The 22,267-nt window shown below is 34.4% G+C and overlaps 1 protein-coding gene across 3 annotated transcripts in view; it reads right to left on the bottom strand.

Moving 5' to 3' along the window:
• BRINP3 (BMP/retinoic acid inducible neural specific 3) overlaps positions 1 to 22,267 on the bottom strand; it is a 407,590-nt gene that overhangs the window by 162,045 nt on the left and 223,278 nt on the right. For all 3 annotated transcript variants that reach the window (XM_034667184.1, XM_034667185.1, XM_034667186.1), the window contains one exon: positions 17,667 to 17,857. In XM_034667184.1, coding sequence (XP_034523075.1) covers positions 17,667 to 17,857 — 191 coding nt within the window. The remainder of the gene's footprint in view (positions 1 to 17,666; positions 17,858 to 22,267) is intronic.

The raw sequence follows: 22,267 nt of genomic DNA, 5'->3' as shown, positions 1-22,267 counted from the left end.
ACATCTGTGAACATACTAAAAAACACCAAATTGGACACTTTAAATATATTATATGGTACATGAATTATATCTCAGTAAGGTTGTTTTTAAAATGAACATTAAATTTACATTAGATCATACCACCTAGTATTATGTAGTTGCATCTTTTCAGTGCAACGCACTAAATTGGGAAGAAGTTCAAGTTATAGCCTCTGTTTGTTGAATGTGACCATATTTTAATTAATATCATTCACTTCCTCTTTTAAGAACAAAAGTACATAAGAAATAAAATCAAAGTTCTCTTTGTGCAATCAACAGGATATTTGAACTAGACTTGAAGTTTTTTTTCTTTGATACTTATTTTTAAAATGTTTTTTAATTTTTGGAAGAATATTCTTATGTGCACACTGATGTTTACTTCAGTATTCTAGGTCAGTTGGAATTTTGTAGATCAGGTTTGTTTGATTGGTTGCAAGGAAACTGGGATCTGGGAGAGTATCAGTTAATGCTTCAGAGCTCTCTTAATAAATACTGCTGAACACACACACACACACACACACTCACGTGGGAGAACACACATACACATGCACAAATACAATTAAGAGACAGGGAATGAAGGGAGAGCAAATAAATGGAGCGTCCAGGTGACTTTTAGACCTATATTTAGTTTCTCTGCTGATATTTGCCGGAGTGACCAGACTACACAGGAATGGTGGGGAGCCAAAATGGGCTTAGTGAAATAGAAGAACCCTTTACTGGAGGTATCACTTGACATTTGCTCCTTTTATATTCCTTTGGAAACTATATGTTGAATTTATATGTGGGAAGAAATAGAGTTCAAGAATTTATTGATTTAAAGTATTGCTTGTGAGAGTCTTTGTTCTGGATCATTGTTTCTAATAAACCAGTTTGGAGTTCTACTAGAAAGACATGACCCCTGACACCATGCTATTGACTTTTGCCTCCAATCTCTAAATAAAGGTTAAATGACAAACAAAGATTTGCATAAATTTGGTGATCTAATATTGATAGCTATATTGAAACAAAACAAAAGGAAGCAAAATCAAAATAGCCTTGTTTTCCTGGATGAAGACAGTGTGACTGTAATCAACGTTTATTATGTTTTTTAAAATGTCATCTAATTGCTCTTCATGGAGGGGATAATGTACTATGTAATAATAGAGACTTATTTAGATGACAATATAATGATAAGAAAAGTGGTCACATTACATAGAGAGGATTACTTTGAGAACTTTGAAGCCCTGTCATATTCAATCTAAAGAAGATGCCCTAGAGGTCGTTAGAGGAGAAAGTAAATTTTCTTAGCTGAACGTTTCCTTGACAAGAATTTTGTTAGGGTAACCCTGATGCTCTCTTATAGCCCATCTCCCTCCCATATTCATTATCTTCCATCAGAGATAAAAGAATACTTGATTAGTGACATCGAAGGATGGGATTGTTCATGCTCAACTCTGCTCTTTCTGAAGTATCACCTGGGTAGATTTGTCAGAGAAGGTATGATCTTGTCTCTTTATTCACAGGTTATGTGGACGGGAGCAGTTTCTGCATTGAGGGAGAGTGTTAGTTATTTAAGTTTAATTGGGGGAGAACTGTTTGGAAGCCTGTTGTGACTGTTTCTTTTACATGGTGACTTAAAATAAGGCTTATATTTTACTTCAATCTTGGTGATTTCTACAAGTACTTCTTAATTGCTTCTAAAGTTTCTAAGGGGGAAGAAAGGTATATAATACTGAAACTCATGCACTTCACCAGGAAGAAATGCTAGAAAGGTGATGCAATACATAAAAAATTGAAGTGTCTTGGTATCTCTAGGAAGTCTCCATGACCTTATATGAGAAAGAAGGTAATGTAATACAATATAATGTTTTGAACAAATATATATATATATACACACACACACACACACACACACACATACACTTATCATGGGATGGAGGAAATATGAATAAAATAGAAAAAGCTAAAAGGAAGGACTTGCAATTCTATTTAGGATGTAGAAAATCACAAGAGACTGTCATTCTTATCCTAACAGTGAAAGTAAGTCAGATAAACTCTAATTCAAAGTTTTTGTTTAACTGTAAGAGAACAGTGGATGCTATAATGCTATAAATGAACTGAAATCCAGAAAATGATTAGCTCTTTCTGGGAAGAAAGGGAGACATGACTGCTCTCATCCTCAGATGCAGCAGAGAGGGAAGACGATAAATCTGCAATTGGTAAGATACAAAGAAGCTGAAAAAAAAATGTTTAACGGCTGTGTTTGTGATATGATGGATTAAAATACCAGAATGCCCCTAAATGGGTGTACACCCCCCCCATTGAAATGGTCATAAGCCTTCGCTGAGTACATGGGCATGGTACATAGGTGGCTCGATGCAAAGCGGCAAAGCTGAGAGAAATCTCTCTGAAGCACACAGGCTTTCCCCAAGGATACAGCTGTGGCTGTATGTGGCTGGAGTTTGAGCAGAGTAATAGAACTGAGAGAAACCCTCCAAGGTCCTTTTGGTTTTCACCAAGTATAGCGCACAGAATGGGAAGAGCTGATAATGATGTTTCTAAGGCATTCCAGGCTTTGACCAAGTACCAGGCATTGAACTTCTGAATGTTAGGGACAGGTTAGCAAGGAGAAAAATCATCTTCCAGTATGGAGAAAGCCAGGACAAGACCAGAGTGCAAAGGTAATTCTGCAAGATTCCAAGTGATTGGTAGTTAAATCTTAGAGTAAAAAAAAAATTTCCCATGAATCAGAAAGCTGGTAGTTGGGTTGAAAAGAATGTGGTCATCTGACTCTCACTCTTAGCCAGATCTTAAACTCTTTTAAATGTAAAGAATTGCTGCTGCCTTCAGACTATTTTAAGCCAGATGTCAGTAGGTCAAGTTCAATTTTCAAGAAAGCACAGGTCTACCCCAATTCCAAATTAGTCTGATTCAGTCACACATAATAGAAGCCTAATAGAAGAAGGGCTATGTTTATTTTCACAGGAAATAATATTTACTTTAATGTTTTCTGTATTTTTGTGAATTCTTTTCTTTTGTTTTTACACACAATAGTAAATACTAACATGTGAAAGGCAAGAAATGTGAACCCAATAGGCAAGACAGGAAATAGTCAATGGAAGAAACTCGGATATGAATGAGAAGTCTAAATCCCCAGACAGGTATTTTAAAATGATAACGACTATGCTAAAATAGCTAGTAGAAAAGTTAGATCCAATATACAAAAAAAAAGTAGGGAATTTCAGCAAAAAGAAACTATAAAAAATAAATACAAATGGTAGAAATAAAGCATCTTACATCATAAACGAAAAATTTATTCGATTGGCTTTACATTAGACTAAGCAATTAAGGAAAAAAACGAATAAACTCGAGACAAGTCATTATAATTTAATCAAACTGAGCAGCAAAGAAAAAAAAAGCATGGTAACGTGAAACAGTACAAGACTCTAAGGACAATATCAAACAGGCTAGCCTCACGGTCCCAGAGAAGTCCCAAAAGGATAAATAGGAAAAAAAAAAAAAAAAAACCACACCAAGGCATATTATACTCAATCTTTTGAAAGTCCAAACTAAAAAGAAAACCTTGGGGGGCGCCTGGGTGGCACAGCAGTTAAGCGTCTGCCTTCGGCTCAGGGCGTGATCCCGGCGTTATGGGATCAAGCCCCACCTCAGGCTCCTCGGCTATGAGCCTGCTTCTTCCTCTCCCACTCACCCTGCTTGTGTTCCCTCTCTCGCTGGCTGTCTCTATCTCTGTCGAATAAATAAATAAAATCTTTAAAAAATAATAAAATAAAAAGAAAACCTTGAAATCTGTTACAGAAAATGAAGCTTTGCATTCAAGGTAAAATTGCAGTGATGATGGCTAACTACTCATCAGGAAAACATGGAGGGCAGAAGACAATGGTATGATCGAGAACGAGAGACACACAGAGAGAGGACAGTCGGAGGGAGGCATATATGCATATATGTATGGGTATCCACACATATATTGTATGTGGGTGTATTTAAAGTAGAATAATGAAAATACTAAAATCACCAATAACTAGCTTTTAAGTAATTTTTTTGGTTTCAGTATACAGGGCTTTTAAATCTTTTATCAATTTTAATTTCAACTTCTGATTGTCCATTGCTAGCAAGTAGAAATATACCTGTCTAATAAATTAATCATGTATGCTATGACTGATAAATGCCCTTTTTATTTCTTGTAACTTTTAAAAAGATTTCATTGGATTTTTTACAGACACTCATGTCTTCTGTGAATAAAGAAAGTTTAATTCTTTTAAAAACTGAATATTTGATTTCTTTTTATTGCTTGATGGTACTGGCAAGAACCTATTATACAATATTTACTACTGGCATGTTCCATACTAACTAGAGTATTTGTATTATTCTACTACAGTGAAAGTGGTGATAGCCCAAATGCTTGTCTTGTTCCTGAACTTAAGGAGAAAGCACTTACTCTTTTACCCACTATCATTTCAGCTACATAAGGGTTTTTCAAATAATGCTTTTTATCAAGTTGAGGAAGGTCCTTTCTCTTTCCAGTTTTCTAGGAGGTGTGTGTGTGTGTTTTAATCAGAATCTTATGTCAGATTTTTTCTAAAGATATTTCTGCATCTTTTGAGAAGATTCTATCATATGTCTGTCTATCTATCTATCATCTATCTATCGATCATCTATCTATCTATCTATCTATCTATCTATCTATCATCTATCTATCAATCATCTATCTATCTATATCATTTATCCATCTCTACACTTACCTTGTGGATATGATGAATTACATTGGTTGATTATTTAATGATATTCACCTTGAATTTCTGGAATAAATCCCAAGCAGTCATGATGCAGAACCCTTTTGATATATTGTTGGTTTCAAATTGCTTACATTTTAAAAATATTTATCTCTATATTAATGAGAGATATCGGTAGTTTTATTTCCTTGTAGTATCTTTGTTTGGTTTTGATATCATAGTAATGTTGAAGAATTTTTTGGAAGAGGTGTATATATTGTTATTTTTCCTTCAATAGTGAAGACATTTTGGTCAGGAGTTTTCTTTGCAGAAAATGCTTTTAACTAAACATCAATTTGCTTAATAATTTAGGGCCATTCAGATTATTTATTCTTGAGTGAGCTTTAGAAATTTTTGTCTTTTAAGGAATGTGTCCACTAGTTTTCAAATTTATAATCAGAAAGTTGTTTATGATCTATCCTTGTTAACATTTAAATCTGTGTAATTTAGTGATATATAGTAACCTCTTTCATTCCTGATATTGGTAATTTGCCTATTCACTATTGCATTTCCTGATAATTCTGGCTAAATGTTAATCAGTTTTATTAATGTGCTTAAAAAAAAAAAACAGCATTTGGTTTCATTTTTTTCTCTGTCATTTTTCTGTTTCCAAATTTATTGATTTTTATTGTGATTTTTTTTCATTCTTCTGATTATTTTGGGTTTAATTGCTCATCTTTATCTTTAGATTTTTATGGAATTTTTGGTCATTATTTTATCACTTTTTTCCTAATAAAAATATAGTTTCTGGCAAATATCCCCCTAATTACTGCTTTACCAATATTTGATTGATTTTGATATGTTGTATTTTCATTATTTTATTCAGTTCAAAATAATTTTTCATACCCTTTTTGACTTTTTTCTCTGAATTATGGGTTATTCAGAAATGTGTCATTTAGTTTTTCAATATTTGAGGATTTTCCAGGTAACTGTCTGTTATTAATACATACTTTGCAAGGCTTGAATGATAGTATTGTTTAAAGCTACTGTACCCTTGCTGATTTTCTCTCTACTTTTTCTGTCAAAGATTGAGAAAAGCCTGCTAAAATCTCTGACTATAATTATGGATTTCTTTATTATATTTTTCTCTCCTATAATTTATTATTTCACATATTTTGAAGCTATGCTATTAGGGGCATAAATGTTTAGGATTATAATTTCCTGTGGATTACTGACTAGTTTATCATTATGAAATGATTTTGTCTCTGGTAATATTCTTTTCTAAAATATATTTTTCTTATATTAAAATAGTCACTCCAGTGTTAGCATCATTTTACTTTTAACCTATTTTTAAATTTCAAGTGATTTTGTAGGTGACATAAAGCTGGATCTTCCTTTATTTATTTATTTTTTAATCTGATGCGATGATCTGTGCCTTTTAATAGAAGAGTCTAGGCTTTTTTACTTTATGAGATTATTCATATAGTTAAAGTCCGTCTACTTGATATTTGTTTTCTATTTTTCCCATTTGCTCTTTCTTTTTTAAAAATTTTTCTAACTTCTTTCAGATTGATTTTTAAATAATTCTATTATGTCAATTTTTTATTTTATCAGCTCTAACTATTTTGTGATTTTAGTGGTTGCTTTAAGATTCATAGTATACATTCTTATCATCTACCTTCAAATTATACCATTTCAAGGATAATACAAAAACCTGACAAGCATATACTTCCATTTCTTTTCTTCTGATCTTTATGATGTTTTTTGTCTATTATTTATTTCTACATATACTGAAACTTCGCAATACACTGATTGTGATTTTGTTGTAAGAAATTATTCTCTTTTAAAGAGTCTTAAATAATAATAATAATAAAAGTTAGCGTTACCCACGTGTGTGCCCCTGCCATGTTTCTTCATTCCTTGTGCAGACCCATATTACTGACTGGCATCATTTTCCTTTTTGACTGAAAGACTTCCTACATCATTTCTTTAATTCAGGTCTGCTGACAAAATTCTTCCAGATTTTTTTTTTAAGATTCTATTTATTTATTTATATTAGAGAGAGTGAGAACACATGCAGGAGGGGCAGGGAGAGAGTGAGAATCTCAAGCAGACTCCGCAGGGAGCATGGGGCCCCATGCAGGGCTCATCCCATGACCTTGAGATCATGACCTGAGCCAAAACCAAGAGTTGGATGCTTGAAGACTGAACCACGCAGGCTCCCTGGAATTCTTACAGATTTTATACATCTGCAAATATATTTTCCTTTTTCTTTTGGAAACATTTTTGCTAAAATATGAACTCTAAGTTGACAGAATTTTTTAATATTTTAAAGATTACACTTCCACTGTTTTCTCATTTGCATGTTTCCAAGAAATTTGCTGTCATGCTTAGCATTGTTCCTCTGTACCCAATCTTCATACCTCATTAACTTATATCTAAGCACTTACAGTCTTAGTAAGCTTTATATGAGTAGAGATGTCTTTACCCATGTAGGGACTCTTTTGATAACTAATGAAAATTAAGATATTCTTTTTAATTTGATTCTGCACAATTTGATTATGAAGTGCTTTGGTTGTCATTTTCTTGAGGTTTCTCATGTTTGCTTTTTTTTTTTTTGAGTTTTTTGGATCTCTAGGATTTAAATACTGATCAACTTTGGAAATCCATCATTAGCTCTTCAANGCTCTTTAATTTTTTTTTTTTTTTTTTTTTTTGTCTGTGGTGAACAGATTCTAAAGTGGCTCCCAATACCCCTTCCTCATGGTATGCACATTCTTCTGTAATCTTTCCCACTGAGTAAAGGAGGGAACTGTCACTTGTTTCTGAACATAGAATACAGCAAGGGTGATAGAATGCATGTGATTATGTAATTATATGACCATAGTTACATTACATAACATTGTAATATTTTATAATGACTCTCTTCCTTGCTGAATGTGAGTAAACAAATTAAGCTGTTGTGAGCTGCCATATGGCATGGGTTCATTGGCAAATAATTGAAGGCCACTTCTCACCAAGAGCCAACAGAGATCCTCACACTGACAAGGAACTGAATGGTGCCAACAACCATGTACGCTTGGAAATGAATCCTCCCCAAGTCGAGAATAAGGTGAAACTCTAGTTCAGGTGGACACTGATTGGAGAAACTAGCTAATCCATACCTGGGTCATTGACAACTCCCACCCCCACCCCCCAAAAATCAAAGAGATGATCATGTGTTTTATGTTATGCCTCTAAATTCATGACAATATTGTTACATAGCAGTAGTCTCTAATACATGCCCCCTTCACCCTTGTCTTTCTTTGAGACTCTAATTACACATATTCATGGCTGCATGAAATTGTCTTACAGCTCACTATTCATTGTTTTTCACATTCTTTTTTTCTCTCTGGTTTCATTTTAAAGAGGAACTGTGTATACTTTATGTACCTATTTCTCAATTTCACTAATCTTATCTTGTGCCATGTTGTAGGTTTTTAATCTTATCCTGTGTATTTTTTATGTTGAAGATTATATTCTTCACCTCAATAAGTTTGATTTGGTTCTTTTTTTATATCTTCATGTCTCTAATTTTATTTTAGGAAATGTAGAATGCAGTTATAATAAATGTCTTAATGTTCTTATCTGCTAATCCTAATGTCCTTGCTCATTGTGTGTCAGTTTTGGTTGGCTGAATGCTCTCTCCATTATTGTTCCTGCTTTCCTGCTTCTTCATTGTCTGGAACTTTTAAATGGTTAATGTTATGAATCTTACTTTGTTGCCTGGTGGACATATTTGTTTATATTCCTGTAAATATCCTTGAGCTTTGTTCTGGAAGGCAGTTCTTGAAAACAGTTTGATTATTTGGGGTCTTATTTTTATAATTTGTTAGTTAGGGTCTAGAGAAAAACTCGGTCTAGGTCAAAATTACAGGTACATTTCATTTTATCGTGCTTCACAGATATTACAGTTTTTACAAATTGAAGGCTTGTGGCAACCCTTGTTGGGCAAGTGTATTGATGCCATTTTTCCAACAGCATTTTCTCACTTTGTGTCTCTGTGCCACATTTTGGTAATTCTTGCAATATTTCAAACTTTTTCATCATTATATTTGTTAAAGTGATCCATGATCAGTGATCTTTGATGTTACTGCTATAAGTGTTTGGGGTGGGGTGGGGCACCACAAACTGCACTCATGTAACTTAATCGATAAATATGTGTGTTCTAACTGTTCCACCAACTGGCCATTCCCCTGTCTCTCTCCCTCTCCTCAGGCCTCCTTATTTCCTGAAACACAACAAGATTGAAATTAGGCCAATTAATAACTCTGCAATGGCCTCTAAGTGCTCAAGTGAAAGGAAGAATTGTGTATCTCTCACTTTAAGTCAAAAGCTAGAAATGATTAAGTTTAGTGAGAAAGGCATGCCAAAGCCAAGATAACTGAAATCTAGGTCTCTTACACCAAACAGCCAAGTTGGGAATGCAAAGGAAATGTTCTCAAAGGAAATTAAAAGTGCTACTCAAATAAACATACAAATGCTGGGGTGGGGGGTGGGAAGCAAAATAGCCTTACTGCTGACATGGAGAAAGTTTGAGTGGTCTGGAGAGAAGGTCAAATCACTGACAACAGTTCCTTAAGCCAAAGCCTAATTCAGAGTAAGGTCCTAACTCTCTTCAAAGCAATGAAGGTTGAGAGAATTGAAGAAGTTGCAGAAGAAAAGTTAAAAGTCAGGAGAGGTTGGTTCATGACGTTTAAAGAAATAAGCCACTGGGATGCCTGGGTGGCTCAGTTGATTAAGTGTCTGCCTTTGCCTCAGGTCATGATCCCAGAGTCCTGGGATGGAGTCCCGCATCAGGCTCCTTGCTCAGGAGGGAGTCTGCTCCTCCCTCTACCCCTCTACCTGCTGCTCCCCCTGCTTGTGCTTGATCTCTCTCTCTGTCAAATAAATTTAAAAAAAAAATTTAAAAAAAAAGAAACAAGCCACCCGTATAATAAATAGAAGGTGAAGTTGCAGGTGCTGATGCAGAAGCTGCAGCAAGCTATCCCGAAGATCTAGCTCGGATCGGCAAGGAATGGCTGCATTAAACACTCGATTTTCACGGTAGATGAAACAGCCTTGTATCAGAACATTTTCTCTAGGACTTTCATAGCTAGAAAGGCAAATGCCTGGATTCACAACTTCAAAGGACAGCTGACTCTCTTGGTAGAGGCTGATGCAGCTGGTGACTTTAAGTTGAAGCCAATACTCATTTACCATTCTGAAAATCCTAGGGACCTTAAGAATTAAGCTAAATTTACTCTGCCTAGGCTCTACAAATGGAACAACAAAGTCTGGACAACAGTACATCTGTTTACAACAGGGTTTACTGAATATTTTAAACCTACTATTGACCTATTGCTCAGAAAAAAAACTCCTTTCAAAATATTATTGCTCATTGATTATGCACCTGGTCACCCAAGAGTTTTGATGGGAATGTACGAGATTAATGTTTTCTTGCCTGCTAACGTAACATCCATTAGGCACTCTCTGGGTCAAACAGTAACTTTGACTTTCAAGTTTTATTATTTAAGAAATACATTCCATAAGGTTATAGTTGCCATAGATAGTAATTCCACTGATGGATCTGGACAAAGTAAGTTGAAAACTTCTGGAAAGGACTCACCATTCTAAATGCCATTAAGAACATTCCTGATTCAGGGGAAGGGATCAAAATATGAACACTAACATGAGTTTTGAAAAAGTGGATTTCAGCCCTCATGGATGATTTTGAAGGGTTCAGGACTTCAGCAGAGGAAGTAAGATGTGGTGGAAATAGCAAGAGAACTAGAATTAGCAGTGGATCCTGAAGATGTGACTGAATTACTGTAATCTCATGGTCAAACTTTAACAGTCGAGGAGTTGATTTTTGTAGTTGAGCAAAGAATGTGGTTTCTTCAGGTGGAATCTATTTCCAGTGAAGACGCTGTGAAGACTGTTGAAGTGACAACAAAGATTTAGGATATTACATAAACTTAGTTGTCAAAGCAGCTGCAGGGTTTAAGAGGACTGCCTCCAATTGTGAAAGTTCCATTGTGGGTAAAATGCTATCAAACAGCGTCACAGGCTACAGAGAAATAATGAAAGGAAGAGTCATTCAATGAGGTAAACTTCATTATTGTCTTATTTTAAAAGACTGTCACAGCCACCTCAGCCTTCAGCAATCATCACCCTGATGCAGCAGCAGCCATCGACGTCGAGGCAAGACCCTCCACCAGTAAAAAGATTATGACTCACTGAAAGCTCAGATGATCATTAGCATTTTTAGTAATGAAGTGTTTTTCAATTAAAGTATGTACATTTTTAGACACAATGTTATTTGCATACTTAATAGATGAGTATAAGGTAAACATAACTTCTGTATTCACTAGGAAACCAAATATTTATTTGACTCACTTTATTGTGGTATTTATTTTATTACAAGGGGTCTGGGATGAAACCCACAATTTATTCCAGGTATGCATGTATTCTTTACGACCGAGACATGACTTTCATCAGTATTGTATCCTGTGCTCCACAAATTATTATTGTTTCTATTCTGCCTTATAAAAACACTTTTCCGGGGACTGTGTGAGTGCCAGACACTGTTCTCTAATCCTATAGTGTGGTTTCTTCCTGGATGTCCGGTAATGTCTTCATATGCATACACTCAAAAGTATTCTGTTAAATACCGAAGGGCAACTCTCTGCAGTTCCCTGGGGTTCTCTTGACATTGCCTTCCCCTCTTTGGCATTCTATCCAACAAACTAGAAAACACCTACGTCTCGCTAAACTCTGAGGTTTTTCCTCAACCTATGGAATCTTTTGGTCTCTTCTTGGATTTTCCTTCCCTGTACCACATCCCGGAAACTCTTTCCAGACAATAAGCTGGGCAATCATAGAGTCCACCTTGGTTGTTACCATCTCTCATGGATCACTGTCCTTCTTTGCCTGTCATTCAATGTCTTAAAATCCAGTATTTTCCGGGTGACGTTTATTAAGGAGGGCACATGTTGTGATGAGCACCAGATATTACATGCAACTAATGACTCGTTGAACACTACATCAAAAACTCAAGATGTACTATATGTTGGCTAACTGAACATAATAATAATTTAAAATCCAGTATTTTTATATTATTTATCTTTTTTTTGCTATTGTTATGTAGGAAGGTAGATCCAGTCCATTATTCCATCTGGGTTAGAAGCAAGTCTATTTAGAGATTTTTAATTTTACTTAGCATTAACTACACTTACTGATTTTATTTTTCAGGTTTTTTTCACTTTACATATTTTTTTTGTAAGTGGAAGAGATAATTTAGTCAGCACTCAGTTACAACACAGAATATATAATTATAATTTATGACAAGAAGTATAAACACAAGGCGGGTTTTGACTGAAGATAATGTGACAACTGAGGGAGCAGAAAACGAATACAATATGATTGACCTAAGGTCTATAGCTTCTGGCCCAGAAAATAACAACTTATAATAGGAACACAGCTGGAAAAGTGGAGCAGAAGGAAACAGATGCAGAAAAATATCACAAATAGAAGTTTTAAATTTTTTCCTGATTTGTATAATTAAGATTTAATCTACAGTGAGTAAAGTATAGAATCACTAAATCATATATTGTATACCTGAAACTGATGTTAACACTGTATGTTGATTATACTGGGATTAAATTTTTAAATTTAATTTTTAAATTAATTTTAAATTAAATTTTTAAAAAATTAAAAAGATTTAATCTAAATAGTAAAAGTCCAATTTTATTTTTCTAATTTGCTATTAAGTAGCCACTCTGTATAAGCTATTTTGATTAAAAACAAAAACATAAACAGATTCTGCTTTTGCTCTCTGGTAAATTAGGACTTTGTCAAAAGCAGAGAAAGCTCAGGACAAGGAAATAAAGGCCTATAACAAAATGTAGAAAATTATTATCAAGAATATGAAAGTTTGAATATTTAAAACATATGAATCTTAATTATTCTGAAAAAATGTTTATGAATTGAATCATGATACTAAATTTATTTAGAGTAATTACTCTGGAATAACATATTATTCCTTTAGGCTAAAAAATATTGGGGGCAAGTAAATATGTATACACAAAAAAATGCAGATACACTTTTTTGTGAATTTGAAAAAAAGTCAGAATTATTTAATATATTAAGTTAAACGTACAACTAATATTGTATCAAGATGCTTAAATTTGTGTGCAAGTTAAAATGTTCTTTTAAAACCCTGAAATAGTTTACTAAGGGAATCTTTTCTGAAAATCAAACTAATATATGAAATCAAACCTTCAATTATTGCGAATGGCTTACATGTAAATTTTCTTATCTTATGTCTTTTTAATGTAAGCTTTTTTGAACATATAGAAATAAAATTTAAAAATTCATTGTGAGATTTTACTGATTTTATTCTCAAAGAGCAAATAATTTATGTATCAAACATGCTTCTTGGAAAATTATTATCAGGCCTAATTTTATAAATTTTAATTTTTATTTATAAGTTATAATTTTTAATTTTTATAAGTTTTAATTTAATGGTTTTTTATCATTTCAGAAATGTAGATCTAAATTTGTGGAGCCCCTTCTCAACCTCACCTGCAACACTCTTAGTAAACTAAGTGGCACTAAAACATCATTTGAAGGTGGATTTTTTTTAGCTGATATGTTGACCTTTAAGGTAATTTTAACATATTATTCGTGCTTTTTCCTAAATTTGTTGGAAAAAATTTGTAAACACCATAATTTTAAAAATCTGATTTTTCTCTGTACAAGAAAAATGCCAGAAATACAATGAATTCATCAGTACTTACTTGAGAAAATAATAACTTAGTTATTTTAAAATTTTTAAGTGTTTGAGGGGCACCCGGGTGGCTTAGTTGGTTAAGCATCTGCCTTCAGCTCAGGTCATGATCCCAGGGTCCTGGGATCGAGCCCTGCATCGGGCTCCCTGCTCAGCTGGGAGCCTGCTTCTCCCTCTCCTTCTGCTGGTTTCTCCCCCTGCTTGTGCTCTCTCTCTCTTTCTCTGTTAAATAAATAAAATCTTGAAAAAAATAAAATAAAATTTTTAAGTGTTTGATAAAAAATTTAATTTCACTCACTGCATGTAACCTGATTTTTAGAATTTAGGGTATTAAGGAAGTTTTGGAAAATGCACATCCCACATCAGGTGCTAGGTTACACTTTCTCAAAATACATATTTTCATTGTCAATCACATAAGATTAAATTTATTAGACTATTTTGCAATAAACCTAAAGAACATTTAGCGTGATCTTTTAGATAACTTGGGCCAATTGAACTGAATCTTCTGAAAATAATGGCCCATTCCAGAAATTGTATTTGACATGTTATTGCATTAAAAATAATATTGAGAAAGAATATTTGATATAAATGCTGTTAATTGGAATAATATGGCAGTTAATTAAGCTACATAGGTGTTTGAGCCTCTTTTTTAAAATTTCCAGATGTGATAATGAACTGCAGCCTACATTTATATTCATAATTATAAGAGATAAAAACAACAAATTGATCTATCCCATTTTCTAGAAATTGGCTCATAGTTAACTCTATTTGTCCAACTCTTTTGTGTTTTTGCAAGAATTAGCATGATAAAAGCAGGCATGATTTTGCAAATTTAATTATATTTTTGCTCTTGTCTGATAATGATCTTACTTGACTTTCTTTTTTAACAATACTGTGTTTCCTGAATTCTATAAATCAAGAGACAACTTCATACATTTGTTGAGAAATTAAATGCATACTACATGGCACTTCAAACATAAAACATTTTGCCTTATCAAAGAAACTGTGGATCTTGCTACCCTTAGTTGAAAATTTTAAATAAACAAACATTGCATTAAACCTTTAGGGATTTAGTAAAGGAGTTAAGCTCTTGGTTTCAAATGTACCACAAAAGCACTCTGCATTGAACTATGTATATTAGTCTGAAGAATTTCAGTAGTTAAATGCCCTTAGATTCCCCCTACACACCCCACCCCATCCCCATCCCCATCCTCAGTCCTTCCTATTCAGTTAACTTAGATCTAAGCAATTATAATCTTATAATTGAGGAGAGACACATTTTCTCTGTGTAGGGACGTACTTGATCACTAATGAAAATAAAAGATACTCTCCCCAGAAAAATGCCCAGGCACATACAGTGGTGCAAGCAATACAGGAGCCTGTACACCTCCTCAAGGGCTTTTCCTTAGGGCTTCCACAGTAACCCAGACAGCAGCGGACCCTGCACCAGAAAATCACCAGTCACTTAAAATTACAACTGTCTCGGAAGAGAACTCCATCCAGACCTAATTAAATCCTGCAAAGTCTGATTGTTCGCCCCTCTTTCCCATTTCCCACTACCTCAGCCTTGTACTCCCTACGTACTTCTGTGACTATATTCTTAGTCATGGTGTTGCCACCGGCACATAACTAATTTCCTTTTTTTCCCTCAGTTACAGCACAAGAAATGGTTACTTCTCTTTACTCTCCATCCCTGTATCATCTCCCTACTGCCCTCTGCTTCCTCTCCCCGATCTACAGCCCCACTTTTCCTCTCAATCCATAGTCACTCTAAGCACACGTTAAAATATTTCCATTACGTGATCTGGAGGGCCTTCCCATGGTCAATGGATAACGAATATTCCCTGGAGCTCTAACGGTGAACTCCCCCACATTCCAGGTTACCCCTTCCTCTTTCTCAGGGCTGCTCTTTGATTACTTACTTCTAAGAGTCACTTCTTTAAAGCTCATTTCTACCACATAGTTGTATGAGTTGAATTACCAGAGTTGAAAAACAATGCCTGCGTGCAATACTTTACACCATTAAAACATGTTGATTTTTGTGATATGTACTTTGCTCATGGGAGAACAGAATTACATGCAAATACCCATTAAGTTTGTTTATTTTATTCCCTTTTTTCCCAATCCTTAGCCACCTTGAACTGCTCCACACTCAGATGGAGTACACATCCCTTTATCCCGCCTAGGGCTGCCAGGCCCTCCAGAACTGTGGAGCTGGGGCCCAGCACCAACCACCTGCATAGTCTCCAGTGAGGAGGGGACCCACATGCCAACACCCCCCCCCCGGAGGTGGCAGCTAAAGACGGGCAACAGTGGGTCCCAGTTTGGGACTTCTGGGCTTCTCCAGAAACGAGGGGTCCCTTGTGTCTCATTAGAGGAAACTTCACCCAGCCAGCAACCCCAGTCCTATCACAGCAGGGAGGACAGAATGGTCCAGCTCTGCTTTTAGGAGCGATATGCATGTTTGTGTAGTTTAATGCTTAGAGAGAAGCAGATGCCTTTGTCCCCAAGATCCTGTTCCTGTGACCAGGTGTCTCTAGACCCAAGTCCTGTTCCAAGTTTTTGGTGACCCTCTGTTAAGTTTTGAGATAAACTGTGAATGAATATTTCTTACTGAGTAAAGTACAAAACTCTACTGTATTATTCTACGTGGTGCTCAGAAGAAAAAATCAATAGCCATATGATAAACATACTTACAATAATGATGTCTTCTATTAGAAAATACACTTTAAGTTGCTGTTTATATCATCGAAATTGATTTCTGAAAAGTCTATTTGTCCCTAGCAACCTCAAGCTAACAGTACCCTATTTTACAATATTTTTAAAATTAACTAAAATATCTACATTCATGCTGGCTGCAGTTTTATCTATACAGCATAAATACTATTTATATACTTGATTATCCAATATAACAGAAGTCCTGCAGTCAGAAGTAGACTAACTATAATTGTGTAATTTATAACTACAGAAGTCTTTTTCCCAACTTCATCTACTAGCAATATGGAAGACAGGTAGTATCATTCGTGTAACCCATAAGCTAAAGATATTTCCTTATCACCTTTTATTCTCTCCTGAACATCTTGCACAAATTATATACCTTAGACTAGTTTTTCCTAGCATTCCCAAAATACTGAAGTACTAACTTTTTGATTAACTTAAAAAACAAAACACACCTAATAATTTTAAAATCATGAAACAATAAAATGATATGGTTAATGACTGCTTTTTACATTGATTATGAAATCAATAATCAAAAATCATATTTAGTGTTCCTTCTGAAGGAACACTAAGAAATGCTCTTTATATTTTATTTTGCTCTTGTTAATTTAGTCCCAGATCACCCTATCACATTGTGATGATTCTTTATTTGGCAATGTTCCTTGACCAAATACAATAACATGTTGATTTAAACTGCCAGAGAAATGTGTCAAAAAATCTAACATTTTGGAAGCCACTGTCTGTCTGTTTCTCTCTTGCCCCCGACTCTGTCTCTGTCTTTTTGAAAAATCAAAGGCACCATATTCTTACTTTCTCTCAGTTTTGATAAAGTCAACCTTAGTATAGTCAAAGGGAAACGATTCTAGTGAACACATGGAATTTACCTACTAATTCTAGACTATGCTGTGTCTTGACATCCAGAAACTTATATCCAAATACTTGTACTTCTTAATTATATTGTTCAAGTATGGGGAAATATTCTTTAAACCAGGATCTCTTAATGACTTTTGTGTCACTGAGCATTTTAAGCCTAATGAGGCACCTTCTCAGAATGTTTTTAAATAAGTACTATAAAATATGGATATTCAAAAAATAATGTTATTAAAACAAAGTTTTATCCACCTACACATTATGAGGGAGTCTGTGTACCCAGATGCTTACACAGTTCAAATGTGTTTCAATTAACATTAGGGCATGAAAGACTCTGACCCAACTATCAAGTCACAAAGTTACATCAAGATACACACCAGTTCTCAGAATCTATTACATAAGTTATGACAAATGGAAATGTTACTGTTTTTTTAGAACATACTTGTTTAAATCAGTGATACGTGCAAATATATAGAGATGCGTTTTAGAGCTAGGAAAAGTCATGGTATGACATCATTTTAGGGTAAACTCATTCATACCTTAATGGCAGTGGATGCAATTTGAATGTGGTGAAGTCTCCGAAGGGTGCTGTCCCTGTCAATGAAATAGGAAGCGGCTAGTTGATGTAGCGTCTCCAGAGTGACCAAAGAGCTATTGGTGCTGGAATCACTTCCTTCAGATCGTTTGCTCAGCTTCCGCTTATCCACAAAAATTGTGAGTGACTCCTCTCCTGCATTAATAATATTTAAAATTAATCAATTTTCCACTTAAAATCAATTTTTCAATTATCTGCAGGTGAGGAAATATAGATTACAGACATAATGAAACAAAAGAGTGACAAGCAACAAAAGACAAGTTTAATTCCTTGTTGTTCATGAATATTTCTCATGTACCTAGAAAGATATGTGAGACGTTGAAGGCTGTAAATACATATTTAGTAAATGTTGAATAGCTAGCATTTGTGGAACAATTTCTCTAGATTTTATGGACTTTCTCATGTAGTTTAGTTTACCTAACAACTATATGGCACAAAAACAAATTAAGAACGGAAAATATGTAAATTGAACTTAAGTGGGGTGCATGATATAAAATTGCATTTACTCAGAAATGTTTACAGTGGATCAGCATGACTAATGGAAACATGACCAAGCATATTACTAAACACTAGCCATTTTTTAAAGGTTTTATTTTTTAATAATCTGTATATCCAACATGGGACTAGAATTTACAGCCCCAAGGTAAGCTCCCATGCTCTACAGACTGAGTCAAACAGGCACCCCTAATTGAACCTTAAAAATGCAGAGAAAACATACATATGCATATATAATTATGTGAATATACATGAATTAAATTTAGAGGTTTGACTGAGTTAAACAGGCACCCCAATTGAACCTTAAAAATGCAGAGAAAACATACATATGCATATATAATTATGTGAATATACATGAATTAAATTCATCCTACATGTGGCATTACATAAAAATATTATGTGTTAATAAGCTCGATGGAAATCATTAACCTCCATGGAAGATTTAGGTATTGACAATGTATTTTCAAAAGTGAAATTTAAAGTATAATATAATTAAGCTGCAATTTTCAGTGTTCATATGTTGACAAAAAATATCACTGGTATTAAATTTAACATTAAGAATTTGCCATTTTCAGATTTCCATATTCTTGGATATTCATCTAGCATATAATTGTCAGACTTGATGCTTACTCTCATTCTCTCAGGAACCCACTGTTCTCATGGCATTATGCCCACTTACAAATTGGCAAGCCAGTGTTATAATATACCAAAAAAATAAAATAATGCTAATTTTAAAATGACATATTCTTGGTGACTATCCAATCCTAAGTAACAGCTTATAACAGCAGATAAAGCAAAAGATCAGGTCAATTGATATCAGAAGTAAAGTGTTAACAATGTTATTTGTTTTGTTTTGTTTTTTTTTGTCTTTCGTTTTTTGGGTTTTTTTGAAGGTCACATTCTCGGTTTGTATTTGGATCCCAACACACATACTAGAAATCAAACAGCTTAACTAGAGCAGCTGAAAAAAAAAAAAAATCCTTCAAAAAAAATGAATGAGTGGGTCAAATTATCAACAGCATTAGGTCATATGTATGATAAATAGCTTTCAGTTGTGAACATCTGAAAGAGAAAAGGGAAAATATATGTAAATTACTATAGAAACAAACAAACAAAAAATCCCCAATGATTACTTACCCCCAGAAAAAGAGGATAACTAATGTGGAAGTTTGAGTGAGTGTATCTCAGAAAGACCAAGGAATCTGAGGGGAAAAAAATCACCCATGTGCCAGTTTGTGAGAGAGTCCCAAACCAAACATCCTGTGCATGGATGTACAAAGAACAGTTCTGTGGTAGTCTAAGAAGGCATAATGAGGACTTATCACCTGTGCAAGTGCTATGGTCTGAATGTTTGTGTCCCCTCAAAACTTATATGTGAAATCCTTACCCCCAAAGATGAAAAGTATTAAGAGGAAGGGCTTTGGGGAGGTACTAAGATCAGGAGATAGAGCCCACATCAATGGAGTTAATGTCTTTATAAAAGAGACTCCAAGAGAGATCCCTTGCCACTTCCACCATGTGAAAATACAAGAAGTCTGCAACCTTGAAAAGGGCCCTAATGCAACCATGCTGGCACCTTGATCTTGGACTTCTAGCTTTCAGAACAGTGAGCAATAGATCTCTGCTCTGTATAAGCCACCCAGTCTGTGGTGTTTTGCTAGCCCAAATAGACTAATACAGCAAGAGACATGTCTTATTAAGTAAGGTTAAAAACAAAATGGCAAAGATCTTGGTGAACGTAAGTAAAAAGGAAGTAAAGTTAACAGTCTTGATATCCAATATTGTAGAATTCAGGCCAAAAATTATTAAATGCGAAAAAGAAAAACATTGTGTAATGAGTGTTAAAGACTAAGACTTGCCAAGTTGCTTTAATGGCAACACTTTTCATAAAGCAGAAAATACAGGAAATATAAGTTAAAATAGTACAAGAAATGCAAATTAAAATATATTGATATATCACTTTGCAATTACGGAATTTGCCAAAATCCAAAAGTTTGATGACTTTGCCAAAGTTGTTGGCAAACTGGAAGGAAAAAAGCCCTCTGATATATTGCTGGTAGTCATGCAAAATGATGTAACTATAGAGAGAAATTTGGCAATAGTTAGCAAAAATTGACTCAACGATCCTACTTTAAAGACTCCATCCCAAAAACACTGGCTAAAATATACAAAAGGCATCTTACTGTGGCTTTATTTGTAATATTTGTAGCAACACAGATCCCTACCTAATCAGTAAGAATAAACTATGCTGCATCTATACAGAAGAATACAGTGCAGCCACAAGAAAGAAGTGAGAGTGATTAGTTAGTTTTGCCTTCTGGAGATTCAAGGAAGACATTTAAATATGTGAAGTGGGTCATCTTCACTATGTCTCTTTTTGTAGAGCAGTGAATTTTCTTATTACTGGAGGTACCCAGCATGAATTGAAAAACTATACATCATTGAATAGAAGAGATAATTAGACCACTAGAATGGACTCTCACTGAATTATGAGGTGCTGGAAGAAAGAAAAATATAGAATTAATTATTATAGTTTAGATGTAAGTGTGCCAATTTTTAGTGCCAAATAGATTCGGGTTTTAATACTGGCTTCTATTTAATAACTGAATGATCTTGAATTGTATAACTTGATTCAGTTTCCTCTCATGTCACATGAGAAGAGTATTCCTTCCTCAAAGAGTAGCTAGAAGCATGAAACAGATAATACCTGTAAAGGATTTAAAATACGATTAGATTACAGTCAGAATTCAAAAGTTGTTTGGTATTATTCTCTTTTATTCACCTCACTTCCTTAAAATTTAGAATAAAACAGCTCATTCCACATCTGCACATTTCTAGTAATTTTAGCTATTTTGTCGTATTTGTGATGAACAGAAGCCTCCTTTTCTACTTGTTTTACAAATGCATGAACCCTCGTCTTACAATCTGTATCCGCACATGGTAAGTAAATATCTCTCAAAATAGTCCTTTAAATACCATATTCCTCTATACATCTTCACTCTTCAGGCGAAAATTCCTTAGTGGGACCTCAGTCGAGTCATACATTACACAAAAAGAGAAGAGTAGCATAATCTTATTTTTAAAAAGCAAATTAAAATATCTGATTTAAGAATATGTAGCAGATGTTAGGCTGTCCTGTGATAATTTGGAAAATGACACATAACGAGAGCTAGGGATTAGTATTTCAGAGTGGTCCTATCTTACAATATGAATGATAAATGCTAATGTAGGTTCAAACAATCAAAGATGTCCATAGAGAAATGATGGCCCATAATCATCATCATGAGTAAGAGCAGCTTCTCGTTCTCTATCTACCGGAGATTTAAAAAAATATTTCCTTTGTTTTTCAGAGTCCACATTTGTTTGTCAGGTACAGGTAAATGTGTTTTCTGCCTTCTATCCTGAGAGCAAATATATATTACAGACAACAGAAAAAAAATCAAAAGAAAAATATTGTAAATCCTTATACACTTTTATTAATAGTTTTACAGCTCATTCTTCATTGCTGTTGTTTTAATCTGAAGGAAATATGGTATAATAAGAGAAAGGAAAATGTGAGTTTTGGAGTCAGGTGTATGTGAAGGTAAATCCTGACAGCTCATCGTCCTCTAACTTGATGACCGTGGGGCTTTGGTAAAGTTACACTTGCCCTTAGCATTTCCATTTTAAAAACAGAAGCAATATCCTACTCTCATCTGTTTGAAAAGACTAAGCAATATAATTTCTCCATAGAATCTGGCAGAACACATAAAATATGTACAATTAATGTTGGCTTCCTTTCTTTCCATTTTTTAAAAATTAGGGCCTAACAGTAAATGAAGAGGCTTTAAATTTTTACAAGTTAGCATTTCATAGATATTAAATTTCACCACAGGAAACTGGACTTAGTCAAAATTGTCTTCTAGTGGATTTTATAATCAAGGTACATGTGATGATTAAAGATAGCAGTTGGTTATTTTTTCCAATAACCTGATAAAGAGAACCTACTCATAAGTTGCTCATGGTTCTTCTCTACAGTTGAACATTAACCCGTGTATGCAGAACTTTCCC

Source organism: Ailuropoda melanoleuca, chromosome 8, assembly GCF_002007445.2.
Source record: "Ailuropoda melanoleuca isolate Jingjing chromosome 8, ASM200744v2, whole genome shotgun sequence".
Classification (NCBI taxonomy): Eukaryota; Metazoa; Chordata; class Mammalia; order Carnivora; family Ursidae; genus Ailuropoda; species Ailuropoda melanoleuca.
Note: the sequence above shows the minus strand (reverse complement) of the source record. Positions and strands in the feature narration are given on the sequence as shown.